Raw genomic sequence first — 14,990 nt, forward strand, 5'->3', positions numbered from 1 at the left:
TCTTTTGTGTGATTAATTTCTCGAAAGGAAGTGATCACATTTTACATTGGTGGAGAAAATATGGTCTCCCAAAGACAATATCATAATTTTCAAACTTCTTTGTTTTCTACAAGCAAGATATATATTCATAAATGATCATTTATCTGTCTCTGTTTTCATTAGTCTGTTCCAATTGACTTAAAATCTGATTTTCAAACATCTTTAATGTTCCCATGGCCCAAGGCACCATGGGTGGGTCAATGGCTCAACATATCAGAAAAACAAGGTACATGAGCCATACCACAGCCTGTTCCTATGCTTCAAACTCCTGGTACATCCCTCCTCTTCAAGTGTCTTGGCAACCTGTATTATAGAGTTAGCAGGGGAAATGAGTGCTGCTTATAGCATCCAGAAAGAGAGATCCTGCCCTATTAATGTTTAGCTTCTTAAGCAAGGTGCAAGAAGCTACTATGTCACTTCTTTAAAGGCACCTATTTTTAACTCAGTATCACTGTCCCATGCTCCAATCTCTTGGATATTCACTGGTTGAATGTTTGGGGACACCTGTGTGACTATAAGAGAGCCAATTTCCATTAGCTGGTAAACTCTTCTTTATGTCAGTATTCAAGAAAATAGCCCACTACTCTTAAATACAGATAGCTTGTTAAATTACATGAAGAAATTTGAGCAAAAGTGTTGTACTAAATGAGTTTAACATGAAAGAAAATTTATTAGCTAAAAACAAGCTTTAATTAGCATTAAATGTGTGTAGTATTAAAGAGCTGGAGGAACTGTCAGGAAAAGTATGCTTTCTGTTAAGTGGTTTGCTTTGCCTAACCACTTAGGCTCCAACAAAATATGTTTAAATTCTATCACTATGTTTACCCTTACTTTGTCTCCCAGTATGTAAACAGAGGTCATGATGAATTTGTAGAAAATATTTTTATTTCCCATTTATTGTGGTACATTTCTGTTCTGCACAGAATATTAGAATTGTTTGTCCTATTCACCTGGCATCTGAATAAAAATACCACCCAATATTGGAAACCAGGGAGGCTGTTGAGGGCAGTTGTCCTTCAGCTTGTATTTGTGCCATTTACAGCAGGAATACCTTTGTGATAGGCATTTATTGGAGTCACTCTGAAGATGTCCTCATTTGTCACTGGTTAGAAAAAGACACATATAATTGGCTGAAGTCTTCTTAACAGTTAAGGCCATGTGGATATAGAAAAAGACTTGCTTTTCATGTGACTTTCAGAATAATAAGAAGATGGCTTTATGAGAAGTTCTTTATGACTAAATGCACCATGAAAATTGACAGCATTAAAATTCAAAACCTTAATCTCAAGGACTTTTAGAATCTAGTTTTTCTTAAATACCTACTCACCTTTTAAAAATGTTAATTACAATGTCTGATCATGTAAACTTGGGACACATCATTTAGATTTTCTTCTGGTAAGGTTATTATTATCAGTCAGACATCCCACCAAAGGAAGCTGGTTTAGGTTAAATTTATCTAGTGAAAAGGTCTGTGCAGAACTTAAACCCTACATTGAAGATCTAAATTCTAAATCCAGAGCATAATAATTCCTCAAAAATAGTGACTTGTCTTGAAGGAACTATTCATGTGTTCAGATTATTCATGAGCATATGTACTTTGCAGTGCGATCTTTCAGCGGGGCTTAATTTATTTCTATACAATTGGCAAAAGCATTTTTCAGATTAATATGTCACCCTCTTAGAAAAAGGATGAATTAATTTAAGATAAACCCCCTTCTGTAACATGAAGCTAAAGTATCATTATAGAGAAGGCATTGTCTAGAGTCCATTTTTATAGTAACTGTGAAAATGCAAGTACCTGAATAATAAGTGATTGACTGATTGATTGGTTTATGGCAGTGGGCGTCCCCAAGCTTCAGTGTGACTGATGACAGAGGATTTTCACCAACCCACAACGCTGGGTCATGGCACACTCAGCATACTCTCTCCCAGAGCCAAGAAACCAGAATCTATTCCCCAACTCAGGTATTCTGGCTGTCAGCTGGCCAGTCTTGAATTGTTGTTTCATGCATACTGAGATTTGTACCCAAAGAAGTTCTTCAGGAGAGCTTTGAATCAAAATTAACAAAGTCTAAATGGAGAATGTGTTCTTAAGTTGCACAGTTTAATTCACTGAACCCTGCAGGTTCTAGATGGAAAGTGCCTCACTTCACTTAGAGAGAGCAGAACTCTGCACACCTTCCTTGCACATTCTCTCCTGAGGACAGCACATAGCAGTGAGAGGGATAAGTGCATTGTATCCAGTTCCCTTACAATCCTTCCATCATTTCTCCGATCTCTTTCCCAATTGTCTCAACCTTTCAAAGGGGAAGAAGTTTGCCAATAAGCACTATGTCGTAACAGCATTTTAAATTTGTCAAGCACATTGCTTTGTTTTCTGGCACAACAGCATCTCTTAAGAAAAAAATGCAATGGCTGGACATTTCAATAAGAGGACCCCAGGTAAACTGGCATATTTATAGAAAAGTCAGTATGTCCAGGAGTCAATTAAATTCTTAAAATGCTAATTTTCAAAATCTCTATTAAGAGTGATAATTTACATTTCCTTCATGCAGAATTTTAGGTGATAAGAATTAGCAAGACTGTCTCTTTTTTTTTTTTTTTAATTAGAGGCAGTCTTTATTTTGAGGTACTAAAATTCCATTTACTTAACCAAGTAAATTCCATTTACTTAACCAAGTGTATTCTTTTTTTTCCTTTTAATATTTTTTCCATAATAAAATATTATTTTGTGGCATTATGACAAAACCATAATGTCTTCTACATACACACAATATCCTAGTAAGCCCATGGAGTGACTGTGTTTATGTCTGTGCATTATGCGTGTGTATATATGTCTGTATATTATCTCTGATAAAATATTTAGAGGAAATTGGAATGTACATGTTTTTCCTGGCCCCACAGAACATAGTAACTATGCTATTTCTTTCATCTTTTTGGTTTTTTGCACTATGTTTGCCTGGAAAAGAAAAGACATCAGAGAAGACCTCATTTAAATACTCCAGACATAAATACCTTTCAAGGTTAGGGTAAATCCTTTTCATCTTTAGCTAACAGGAATATAGTTAAAACACCCAGCATTTCATCATCTGAGATATTACATTACTTTCTTTTGTTATTTAGGAACTAGGCAAAGTCGTAATTTGACTTTAAGTAAAGGAAATGTGGAAATTTTTTGCTAAAGTAAAATACTCTCAAGCCTTCTTAATGCATCATCTGATTAATTTTAGTAGAAAGAGATTCTATAACAAATATAGCAAAATAGTTATCATCTACAAATGTATACTTTCATTTTTTCTTTCTTAAGGAACATGTGATTTGCCTTTAGTTGAGCATTTTAAATGCAGTCTTGTGAAATACTGAATCCTGAAATTGTCATTGGATTCATTACTAGAGAAAAAGTTGGCATTACTGATTTGTGTGTGTTGTGTGCATTCTTAATTCTGCATTTTATGCTGAATATTACTTTCCAGTGTTTATGTCAGATAGGTGTGTCTATCCCAATGCACGCAAAAGTACAAAGAATTTCATCATTAAAGCAAAGACATATTTTGTATTCTGCAGCAAATAACAGGTAGTTTCTGCAGAGCAAAGAATGATATTATCATCTTTTCACATTATTTCTTAGAGACACGAGAACCTCTTCAGTGAGCAATGTTATGATAATCTGGAACTTCATTTTTACCTTGATGTTAGTTTTTCAACCTAATTTTCCCTAGGCAGCTTCACCATATAAACTCACCATTTAAATTACTTCCTCTTTTGATTGCATAAACCTTCCCAGGGATTTTTTTAAAAAAAAAAACATTCAAACCTTTGACAAGAAAATTTTAACATTTCTGGCTTTTTGATGGCCAATTGCCTGCTTGAATAGCACCCTATTTGTCTATACAATAGGAATTTACATATCATGAGAAAAATTATGAATCCTAAAGGGGATATTGTGCAAATAAATTGAACTGGCATATAGAAGCAAACTGTTTGGCTTATGCAGAAGTAGTCAGGAGTATTCACAAAGGAAAAAAGATGTAAAAACCACTCCTGAATTTTTAAAAATAGAGAGAGAAAAATCTCATAAGTTGTCAAAACACATATTGTTTTCACCTAGCTGCATTACCATTTGAAATCTTTCAGCTACATTTTTAAGAAGAACAATTTTTAAAAAGACCAAAATATTACAGAATGTTAAGTGAAACTGAATGTTACTTTGATTTCCTTTTAGTGCCCATAATTATCATTTTACTTGTGTCGTCAAGTGAATATGTTCTGATTTCCTTGGCTTTTTCATCATCTCAAGTAATTTTTTTTGTACTCCTTCTAATTTTCAGTTTATTACAAATCTCAAACAATACTAGAAAGATAGCAAGTGATTGCTATTATAAAAATATGCTTTGCATGGCCTAAAGAGGGTAGAAAATACTTTACAGTGCAAAATGTTCATGTTCTTACCTATATCTCAATGGCAACACATGGAGCAGTATCAAATCACATGTTTCAACATCAGTTGTTGGAAGGAGATGTTCTCAAATGTTTTATCCTTATGATTTCCAAAATATACTATATATTATAAGCTATTTTAATAATTTTGCATTTAGCATAGTCAAAATATTTGTGATGCCCTCAACAAAGATTTTTTACTATGCAGTATCACCTACCATTCCATTAGTTATGTTTCAATATTTATATTTCTCTCTAAAACAGTTTCCATGTCTATGATGATATTGAAAATATTAATAGCAATCTAAGATAGTCTGGGCTGAACTGAAAATTAAATACCAATTGTCATTTTTCATGAAGACTGACCTGCCCTTACTTGTACTATTTCAGTAATGAATGACATCTTTAAAACAGTCATGTAAGTCATGTATGATAACTGAGCAGAATTAGAGAAAAACTAAAGGTGGTTTTTTTGGGGTTTTTTGGGGGGGCTTTTTGGTGGTTTTTTGGGTGGTTTTTTTGGTTTTTTTTTTTGGTTGGTTGGTTGGGGTTTTTTGGGGTGTTTTTGTTTTGGTTTTTTTTTTTTTCCAAATACTTGTGTGTCTGTTGGACAATGTATCTGTGTGTTTGGTGTTAAATACCACTATGTATATGTGCACACAAACAGGCTGTGTTGATGTAAAACTTGAACACAACCACAGAGCAGATTTGGAGGGCACTGTCTTTAAGTAGGATGCCCACAATACCCGTAGGTTGGATACTGTGTAAAGATTCTTCACCCAGAGAGTGGTTAGGCACTGGAACAGGCTCATTAAGGAAGTGGTCACAGCACCAGCCTGCCAGAGCTCAAGAAGGGTTTGGACAATGCTCTCAGGCACTTGGTGTGACTTTTGGGGTAGTCCTGTGCAAGAGTTGGACTTGATGATTCTGATAGGTCCCTTCTAAATCAAGAGATTCTGTCTGTGATTCTATGTCCAAAGAAAGAGACTTTGGGAATGCGTAAAGAAATAAGCCCTAATGGTTTTAGGTGTGTGCTTAGAAAGTATCTACAGCTATGGTTGACTCTTGCTTTTCCCCTGAGGGTGCTAAGGGCATGATAGTACTTCCTTCTAGCATTGAGCATTATAGCAAGCAAGAATTCAACAACCAAATGAAGTAGTAATTCTTCCACATAATCACTAAGGAGTGCATGGAAGCTGACACCATTCTCATCCAAAATCTACTACATTCAAGAGGTGCTAAACAAATGAGAAAAGAAAGAAAGTTTATCCAAATAATTCTCTAGGATGCACCATATATTTGTGACACTAAAGCATCCTCAGCATTGATGCTGGGTCTCATAGTAAACTCTAGCTGATTCATAAGGTGTTGTTCACTTATAAACTCAAGTCCACTCTAAGGTTGCTAAGTACAGATTTAGAAGAGAGAAATTTAATCTCATACTTGTGTAGAGTCTGTCCCCAAAGTACTCCTCCCTTTGAACTTCTCTGAAGAAAAGAAAATTTTAAATGCAGCCCAGGAGTCAGTATCTTTAACTTAAAGCCCTCTTTCTAAAGGGAATTGTATAACTGAAGTTTCTGAAATATCCTTAGGGTAGAGTTATGAGGAGGCATCCAGAATCCAGAAGGTTATGCATAGGTCACATCTACAGATGTTTTTTCAAAAGTATGGCACCTCAGAATAAAATTGGATTTTAATATTAGAATAGAATATAGAGACCTAAGAAAATTAACTACATATGTTTTGGTACTGTGAACATTTTTAGTCATTTTAAATAATGTATTAAACATTTTAAAATAAATATAAACATTAATTAATGGCAAATAATACTTACCTGGATTCATATGTACAATACTGAAAAAAATCCAGACGTTGTTCTAAAGACTTTCAAAGGTGTTTTAAAGATACATGCAAAGAGAAACTATTTTTAATTGATGTCAATATTTTTCTCCAAAATTCATAAAAGTAATATTATTTCTACCATTCTGAACAAAATGTCATATTTAATTAACTTGTATGCTTAATATTTGCATATCAGGCACAGATCAACGTAGATGTGCAGTTAAGAGTGTGGGTGAGGAACTCAGTTCCTCTCAGCAGACTTGAACAGGATTGCTGGATGGTGTTGGATGGCTGCTTACAGTTTTGCAAATGAGTCAAATCAGCAGAACTCTTACTTGCAGTAATAGCACACTCATGGAGCACAGAGGGGAGGGAAGTCGATTAATTCCTGTGTCTATCACAGCATATTTCTGTCTCAGAGGTAAATAGTTGAGCTGGGATAGTCAATGTATAACAGCTGGTGTCTTTGCTGATGCTGGCTGTGTAGCCATACTTGCACTATCACCATCCTCATTCTTCTGGGTTGTACAAGGAGGTCAAAAATGTGTGCTCAGTATGGCCAGTACATGTTCATTCAATCAAAGGTCAATGAAATATTAAGTTGCTGCATCAGTATCCTACTTTCAGGTCTTTGATGTTCCACATGATCTAATAACGGGTGGGGAAAATATACTAGGAAGTCCTTCTCATTTCTTCCTTCTTCTCGTCCTAAAACTGCTAACAGAATTCAAAAATGCTAACAGAATTCAAAAATGCCCTAAATATGTCTGCAATTTCAGACTTTAAAAAAGAAAGAAACCTTATATTTTGAAAGGAGTCTCTGTTGTAGTATATGTGCTTTGTTCTGAGTGTTTTACTCCCTTACTTGCTGATACAGTTTGTCTTTTGTTGTGATGAAAGAACTGTAGCTACTTCTTCCTGCAAAAAAGTAAAAATGAGAAGTTTCCCTGGAAGTTTCTGATTTGTTTTATTACTTTTAATTGAACAGAGTACTTTTAGATAAAGTTGAGGATCATCTAAATTGAGAGTTGTAATCTTTGGTCAAATCATGTGTTTCTCTTTGAGTTAACAATACTTACTTTGTGAATCAGAAACTGTTAAAGGTGTATCACTAAAAAACAATGTGCATTTCGCATTATTAATGTCCATGTGTGGTGGTGAGCTACATGTTCAAAGCAGGATATCCTTAAACTCTTCCATGTTTTACACTCACAGGTATAATAGAAGAGTTGTATGTGGTTGATTTTGTGGTTTAATGCATGAAAAGTAAGAGGTGTTGATTTGTTTCTAGCCTTTGGAAGGACAGTAGATTTAAGAAACTGACCCTAAACACATAGTAGTACTGTCTCTCTCCTGAAATTTTGTGGCCAAGAGCCAGAATTTGCATTTCTAGATCATATAAAACTTAAGATAAGTGGAATTGCATTACTGGACTGAAAATTACAATACAAATCAAAAATCATTGTACTCATTTTTTTGTACATACAAGATACAAGCAAGAATAGTTCTTTTATGATTCTAACTGTTTAAATTATCGCTTATAGACATTATTCAGGAGAAAATAGAAGAACAGAAATTGTAGCTGAAGGGCCAAGTACTGCCTTAATTTCCTCTAATGTATATTAAAACAATTTTTTTTCTGCATAAGAGGCAAAATGATGCTTTGAGAAATGAATTTATTTCCTTTTATTGCAGTGCTTTGAAAGGTTTCTTCTTTGGCTGCATATAACCTTAACAAAATGAATAACAAACTCTGCCATATCCGAAGTCTTGTCCTTCATGCTTTGCCTCACATACAATTCTCTTTTCTTGCAGCTATTTTATTCATCAGATTAGGTCTTGTCATCTTTGCAATTCACACAACAGGAAATCAATAATTAATTATGGATAGGTAAAGCAATGCCTCACTGATTGCCTAAAACATCCAAGACTTGCACTTTATCAAACCACCAGGGATAATTCCTTGCTGTTTCTCACTTGAATAGATTTGGCAAGTAATTAGCACTTATCTCTCCCTCATCGTGTATCTCTTCATAGCTAAAATCAAGAGTTGAGGTGTAAAATTAAAGTGCAAGATCTGTGATTAGAAGATGATAAAAATGCACATCAAAAAGTACATTTGAATAAAAAGTCATCAAGGCTATCAGTGTTATTTTGAAAGAAAAAAATGGATGATAATCTCAGAATAATATAGTACCCCTTGTACTGCAATGGAAGAGAAAAACAGGGAGAGAAAATATTTTAGATTATTTTGAGGTGGAATGCTGACAGTGGGAGAATAATACCATTGCTTTCAGAGAAGCCAAGATGGAGGCTAGGAGGTATGTATCTCATTTTGAAAAAAATTAGTTTAACCACCGATTCTGAAAATGTCACTTCAAAGAGCCTACAGAAAACTTAATAATCCTCAGCCAGTGCCAGACAGTTTTGCTGCAGTTAATGATTGTCTGACTAGGAGCCCTTTTTTAAGCCTCCTGCTGCCCTAAATACGTATTTCAATATCTATTTGTCTTTTGGCTTCTTAAGCAATTGAACTTCTGCTGGGTCTGGGATACAGAAACGGTCACTTGTAAGTAAAAGCCATTTGTACACTGAAATTCAGAGGAAGAAGATGAGAAGCGCTGAGGTTGAGCCCACTGCACTGGACAGGAGATGGAAGCACTGTGTGTGTTACACAGCTGCACCAGCTGTGGAGCGACACGGCAGCCCCAGCATCTGGCACTGGGATAGGGGACTGAGGGTGCCTGGGAGAGCTGGCTGCTCCTGTGGAGCTCTGCCACCTGCCCAGCCCGGTCCTTCCCTGCCTGGCCTTGCTGCAGCTGTGCTTTGCCTTGGCTCAAGCAATGGCACTGCTTCCATGGGGCGCTCAGCAGTCTCCATCCTCTCCCCCCAGTTAGGTCTGTGCAGAGGGGGATGGAGTGGCCTTCCTCAGGGGCTCACAGCAGGGTGGTACTCTCAGCATGACCTTTAACCAGCAAACAACTGGCTTCATCATCATCATGAAAAGGCATGGGAAGCAAGCTGTGCTTTCCTTTAAGCATTTTGTGTAATTTCTCATCCCGTCACCAACTCCTGCTCTTTTATCCAAATTAATGTAATAATGTAAAGCCCTGAAACTTGATGAATTTCTCTACAAAAAATAATCTTCTGGCTTCTGTAAGTTGTGGAAATAAGACTATAAGCACAAATAATAAAATCCTCAAATTAAGGATTTTAGTGATCTCATCAAATTAAGATGAGATTCAGTGATGCATGTATTCACTTTGAGTCTGTTGACTTTGGGTGCATGCTCATAACTGTTTGAGAAAGGAGGGGAAACATGACACTTGGAGTCCGTAGCCATTCTGAAGCCATTGACATTACTCCAGAATTAAGGATTTAAACCAAACAGATGTGTAAACTGGAAAAACACCAGGATCTTCCAAGATCAGTCTGTTCTCTTGAACAATATATCTTGATTTACCTCTTTGGAAGGAAAGATAAAATCCTACTAGTAAAAATACTCATTAGAATTGTTGGGCAACTGATGGCAGTAAAATAATGTGTATAAGTAATACATTGTAAATCACATCAAGGCGTAGGAATTCATTTCTCGTTTTGAGTTTTTCTGGAAACAACACAAGCAAATACAGAAAGAACAATACTTTAAGGAGTCATTTACTATTAATAGGATTTGACAGTGTAAATTCAATTTGAATTTGTAAATTCAAAGAAAACATTTAAAAATACCTTTGGATTTAAATTAGATAGTCAATCTAAAACTAGTTAGTTTGTTTTCCAGGAGTTTCTAGAGTTTTTGAAGCTGTAAGAATTTAGTTGAAATCTCTCTTCCGAAGTAAATACTTTTCAAGTTTAAAGGCAGGGGTTTTTTGAGAGAACGGTTGTCTCGCCATCTCTTCCTCAGCAGCTCACATTTCCTTCTCACCCCCTCCACTACCACACAGGTCCTGTTGGTGGGGACTACTTTTGCTTCCTCCCTTACTGCCACGGGGATGACTTTGTATCTTTTTTGAGAAATATTGGGAAATGTATTTATTATTTCTCTTTTATTAAAACAAAATAATATGATCCCGGGTTGTAAACCATAATAATAAGTAAGGGTGGTTGTTGGTGATCGTAAAAAACACATTATTTTGGAAATCCTATGTGAGAGGTCGATGAGATATTTACATGGATCACCCCAGCCTTGTGACCGTTTCAGATGTCTCACCACAGTCCAGTCGTACATGTTATTTTCATATGGCAATGTATGTAGATTATTTGGTCCAGTTGTAATTTCTGCTTTTTTCTTGTCACATTTGAGTTGTGACAGCAAATTCCCACTGAAGAATTGCCCAGACCTATGTAAGTCTGATAAGCCTTGACTTAATTCACATCAGATTTATCTTTTGCTGTAGACGGCATCGCACTGGTGCACACCAGTCAGGATGTTTCATTTAACCTGACAGTGGTGCTTTGGCTTGTGAAGGAAGCACCACCAGCAGCTCAGAGCAGTGTCTGGCTGAGTTTCAAAGCGAGTAGACCCTACTTACATACTTACAGGCACTTTGCCTTGCTGCTGTGTCACCTACTTCTAACACCAGAGTGAGTCTAGTTACTGATCCCTGCAAAAGGTTGTCTATCAAAACTTTACATTTCTACAGCTTATAACTACTACAAGAACAGTTACTACTTCAAGTAATATCCTGGAACCAGTAAAAAGTGTCTTATGTATAAGGAAGTAGGATGACAAAGCAAGTCTGGTCCTGTGTGCTTTGAATTGTCTATAAAATGTTTATTAAATTAGGTTCAGAGAGGATCAGACCTGAAGCAAGAAGTAACATGCTGGCAAGGTTTTAAATTTAAGGAAGGCAAGGCACAACATCATCTATAGCTTTTCAGGCTTTAGCTCTTTTTTTATTGGATTTTTTGCATCATTTTCATTTTTTCTCTCTAGTTGGAATTTTCCATTTACAGGAAGTTGCTCTTCTCTGCTCCTGGCAACGTTCAAACACCTGTGGCTAGGAGTCAGAGCAGACTGTGCTCTTCAGCATTGAAAGATATTGAGCCATCACACAGCCATCATATATTGTACAGTTTATCTAGAGCACTCAGTGCTTTTCAAGTCAGTGTCTTCTTATAGAATCAGCATAATCAGTCAGAGAATAGGACTTGTTTTCACTTTTGCTGCATGGCTGTTAGCACATGGACTCTTGTGGGATTTCTTTCTGAGTGGATGCTGTGAGGTATCCAGGTTAGGCACCATACCATTCCTGACTCCTGGACGTTCCTTGGCCACCTCACTCCTCTATTGTCAGTCAAGTCTTCAGGCAGGAGCTCTGGTTCCCTGTTGGGTCAATGTGTTGTCAGTTCCCGTCAGGACATAATTCAGTCTTCACAATGTTGCTGTACTACAAGAGAGAAAATGGTGTGTCTGATATCATCCACCTCCACAAATCTTCTCCTCAAATCAAAGACTCCCCTACCAGTGACTTCTGAAAATTTGAAATTCTTACAAACACAATAGAAATCTGATTCCCATTTCGTCCTTACATTTTAAAAACAAAGAGAATATCAAGGAAATAAAAGGAAATAAATATCAAGGAAACAAATTATATTTTCATGAGATGTATGCAACAGGTGTTTGGTGCAATAAGATTAGTCACCCTGACAAAATAATTATTTTCACATAGGCCTGATGAAAATGATTTATTTTCAAAATTACTAAGAATTGAGCAGGGAGATAATGAATCTGTTCACCCCTTAAGCCCAGTAAAAAGTGTTCAGAGAGACTACAATATCACTTCCATTTTCTATAGCGATCATCCAATTCCCATCCCAATTTTAATCCTGCAGCTTGTCCAAAAGGATGATGTCAGAAACACATTACTTAAATCAAACTTTAACATTTGGAATTTATGAAGTATAATGGATATATTCAGTATAGTCAAAATGTAAACAAATGCCCAGGAGAAGATGTGTTGAAAGGATGTATAATAGTAATTCTGTGCTCTGGTTGTTCTCTGTCCTCCCATAGTGTGCAGTTACCACCTATTAATTTTTAAAATACATTTAACATTACATTTAACAAATAGATCCATTCTGTAACAGAATTGCATTGAATTGCTTTCCAATTTGTCAAATCCTTTTGTCTTGCTCTTCCTTTTGTAGATCACATTTGTGGCTAGTAAATTGGTTTCTTAAATTCAGCCTCACATACTTGGGTCTTAAGTTAGCTTTCTTCTCTGCAGGACACTGATGTATACTGTACCTTTAAGTACCCAAGTCAATTTAATTAAATTTCATTACAGGCAATAGACCTGAAACAAACTAATGAAAGCAGCCATCATGTCAGATGATATTTATCTAGCCATTAAATTGAAAATACCCCCTTTAGGCTCTTAAAAATTAGTTGCAATATTTAATACTAAGAGCTTTTAGAATTGTTAATGGGTATAGTTTTAACAAATTTGTTACAAACTGTCTACCTTTACAAGGAAAGTAGTTTGTTCCTTGCAGCAGAAGGGAGCTAAAGATAAGTAACTTGAAAGTAGTATTAGGATTTTGAAATACTGTGAGGTCTGGGACCTGCCCATAGTTGAAAAACACTGTGAAAGTTGTCATACAGTGATAGGAGTATGCCTTGTTTAGTTAAAGGCAATGCCAAGTCAGTACTAAACTTGTCTTAGGGTTTGGTCTTTGCCTCACTTGTCTTATTGAACTGTTTTGGCTTGCCAACTTGAGAGTTTTTAGCAGAGTTTTTATTTAAAGACCTCATTATACGCACGATTGTTACCAGAGAGAAAAATGAAAATTTGCAGGGAAGAGGAGAAAACCTCCACTGCAAAAAAGATTGCTAGTGCCCCAGAGAAGCTCTCCTTGCTGCTCAGGCAGCTCGCAGTGCTTGTCTGAGGAAGCAATGTTGACAAATACCTGTCGATGTCCTGCACAGCCGAACTGGTGCCATGTGCCATTCCTGCAGAGTCTGTGGGATGGTGCAGGTCTCAAGGACTGTTGACTGTTTTCATCTACTTCCCATCAGAACCAGGCTGCAGGTATTAATGTATACAATACCCGTGGAATAGGCAACAGGAAGAAATGGGAAGACTCTTGTCACTTTCTTCTGAACAATATGCCAGCATTTTACTTGAGGGAAACAAGAATGCAAAAGGAGAGTATACAAACATTATACCCTGCTCTATGAAAGCATGGTTAATGTCTCTTCTTTTGCAGGCAGAGAGTAATGAATAGTGCATCCTTTTTCTCTTTGTCAGATCTAAAGTCCGCCCTCTTCATAGCTTCCCCTTCTTCTGTCTGGTTAAAAGAAAATTTATTTTTAAGAGAAATAAATTCTACTGTAGAAAACTACAACAGCAGGAGATATAGCCACCTTTCTTGTAAAAAATCCTTAACCCCAGAGAAGGAGAAAGAAGAACCATTTTTCTTCATCAGAATAAAGGCATGGGCTGTTTACATGTTTGCTCCTTCAGTTTCATAAGAGAGAAATGAATTCACAAGTTACTGCCAACCAGAGACAAAAACTTAAGCCTGTATGTGTTACTTGTAGTCTTGGATAAGATTATTGGACTTAAGCTATTCATAATAGCTCTAACTATAAACTATTGTGTCTTCTTCAAAATACATGTATTTTATATATATGTACATATAATGTATAGTAATTTCCAATTTGATTAAGAAGTTAGGGCTTCACAGATTTTTTTTCTTCCATTATCATGAACCCTCCCTCTAGCTTGGAGGATGTGGTTTGTGTAGAAACTTCTGTTTGGAGACAGGATATAGATTGGAAATGTTGTATCTAGAAAATTTTGGTTTAAGGAAGTGGTCAAAGATCAATTTTTTTTTTCAAGTTACTCCTACTATTTTTTATTAATTAACAAGATTTCTCCCTTATATTTTCTTATATGACTGTGATTAAATATGAGGTGCAGTTCAGTGAAGTGTCCTAAGCATGAGCGATAGAGGACAAACAGTCACTGCTGACTCCAGGGAAATCCTGACTGTACTGTAAAAGCCATAGCCCAGACCTCATTTTTGCCTTTGAAATTGCAGCTGAGATACACCCCTGTTTGTACAAATGCATTACATGAGGAATACAGTCATTCAGCACCCATAGCTAGGTGTCACCTCTGGCTGTCCTAATTTGTTTATAAAATTTCCCTTTGCAAGAAGTGTATCTTCTGTCTCCTGCTGTGTCACAGTGTTGCTGAGTTCTCTTTTCTAAGAGTCTTGTGGAAAGGGGATTTTCAACCCATCTTCTCTTCTGAGAGCCAGGTGCCCATGGTTTTTATGGATAAAATGAAGTCAGACAGATACCTTGAGCAAAGGCATTTTGCTGGATGTGTGGGATTCATTGCTGGATGTGTGGAATAGCTGAGTTAGGGGATGAGAATAGTCTTTACTACCCCAACCATGAATTATTCTTCTGTGAGCAAAAGGAAAATGCCAACTGGTTTTTGGTAATGTTTTATTGTGTTTAATTTTTTTTCATTGCAAAACTTTTGTTTAGCACCTTGCCTGGTGCTTGACTCGATTTTCACTGAGCCCAAGAGAAAGTGGGTATTTTTAAAACTGTGTAAGACTGGGAAATCTCAGTGTTACTGATTTAGATTTAACATTAAGCACTGATAAAGACAATTGCACTCTTTCAATACTGAAGACATTTTAAATGTTGT

The 14,990-nt window shown here is 36.2% G+C and overlaps 1 protein-coding gene across 8 annotated transcripts in view; it reads left to right on the top strand.

The window, feature by feature from the left end:
- Positions 1–14,990, top strand: part of CTNND2 (catenin delta 2) — a 644,065-nt gene that overhangs the window by 611,838 nt on the left and 17,237 nt on the right. The window contains exon 19 of one of the 8 annotated variants that reach the window (XM_085573606.1): positions 1,879–2,004. The exons of the other annotated variants lie outside the window; for them this stretch is intronic. Within the exon in view, the coding sequence (XP_085429732.1) occupies positions 1,879–2,004 (126 nt within the window). The remainder of the gene's footprint in view (positions 1–1,878; positions 2,005–14,990) is intronic. 8 annotated transcript variants of the gene reach the window in all.

The sequence above is a fragment of the Lonchura striata genome, chromosome 2, assembly GCF_050655825.1.
Source record: "Lonchura striata isolate lonStrDom1 chromosome 2, ASM5065582v1, whole genome shotgun sequence".
Classification (NCBI taxonomy): domain Eukaryota; kingdom Metazoa; phylum Chordata; class Aves; order Passeriformes; family Estrildidae; genus Lonchura; species Lonchura striata.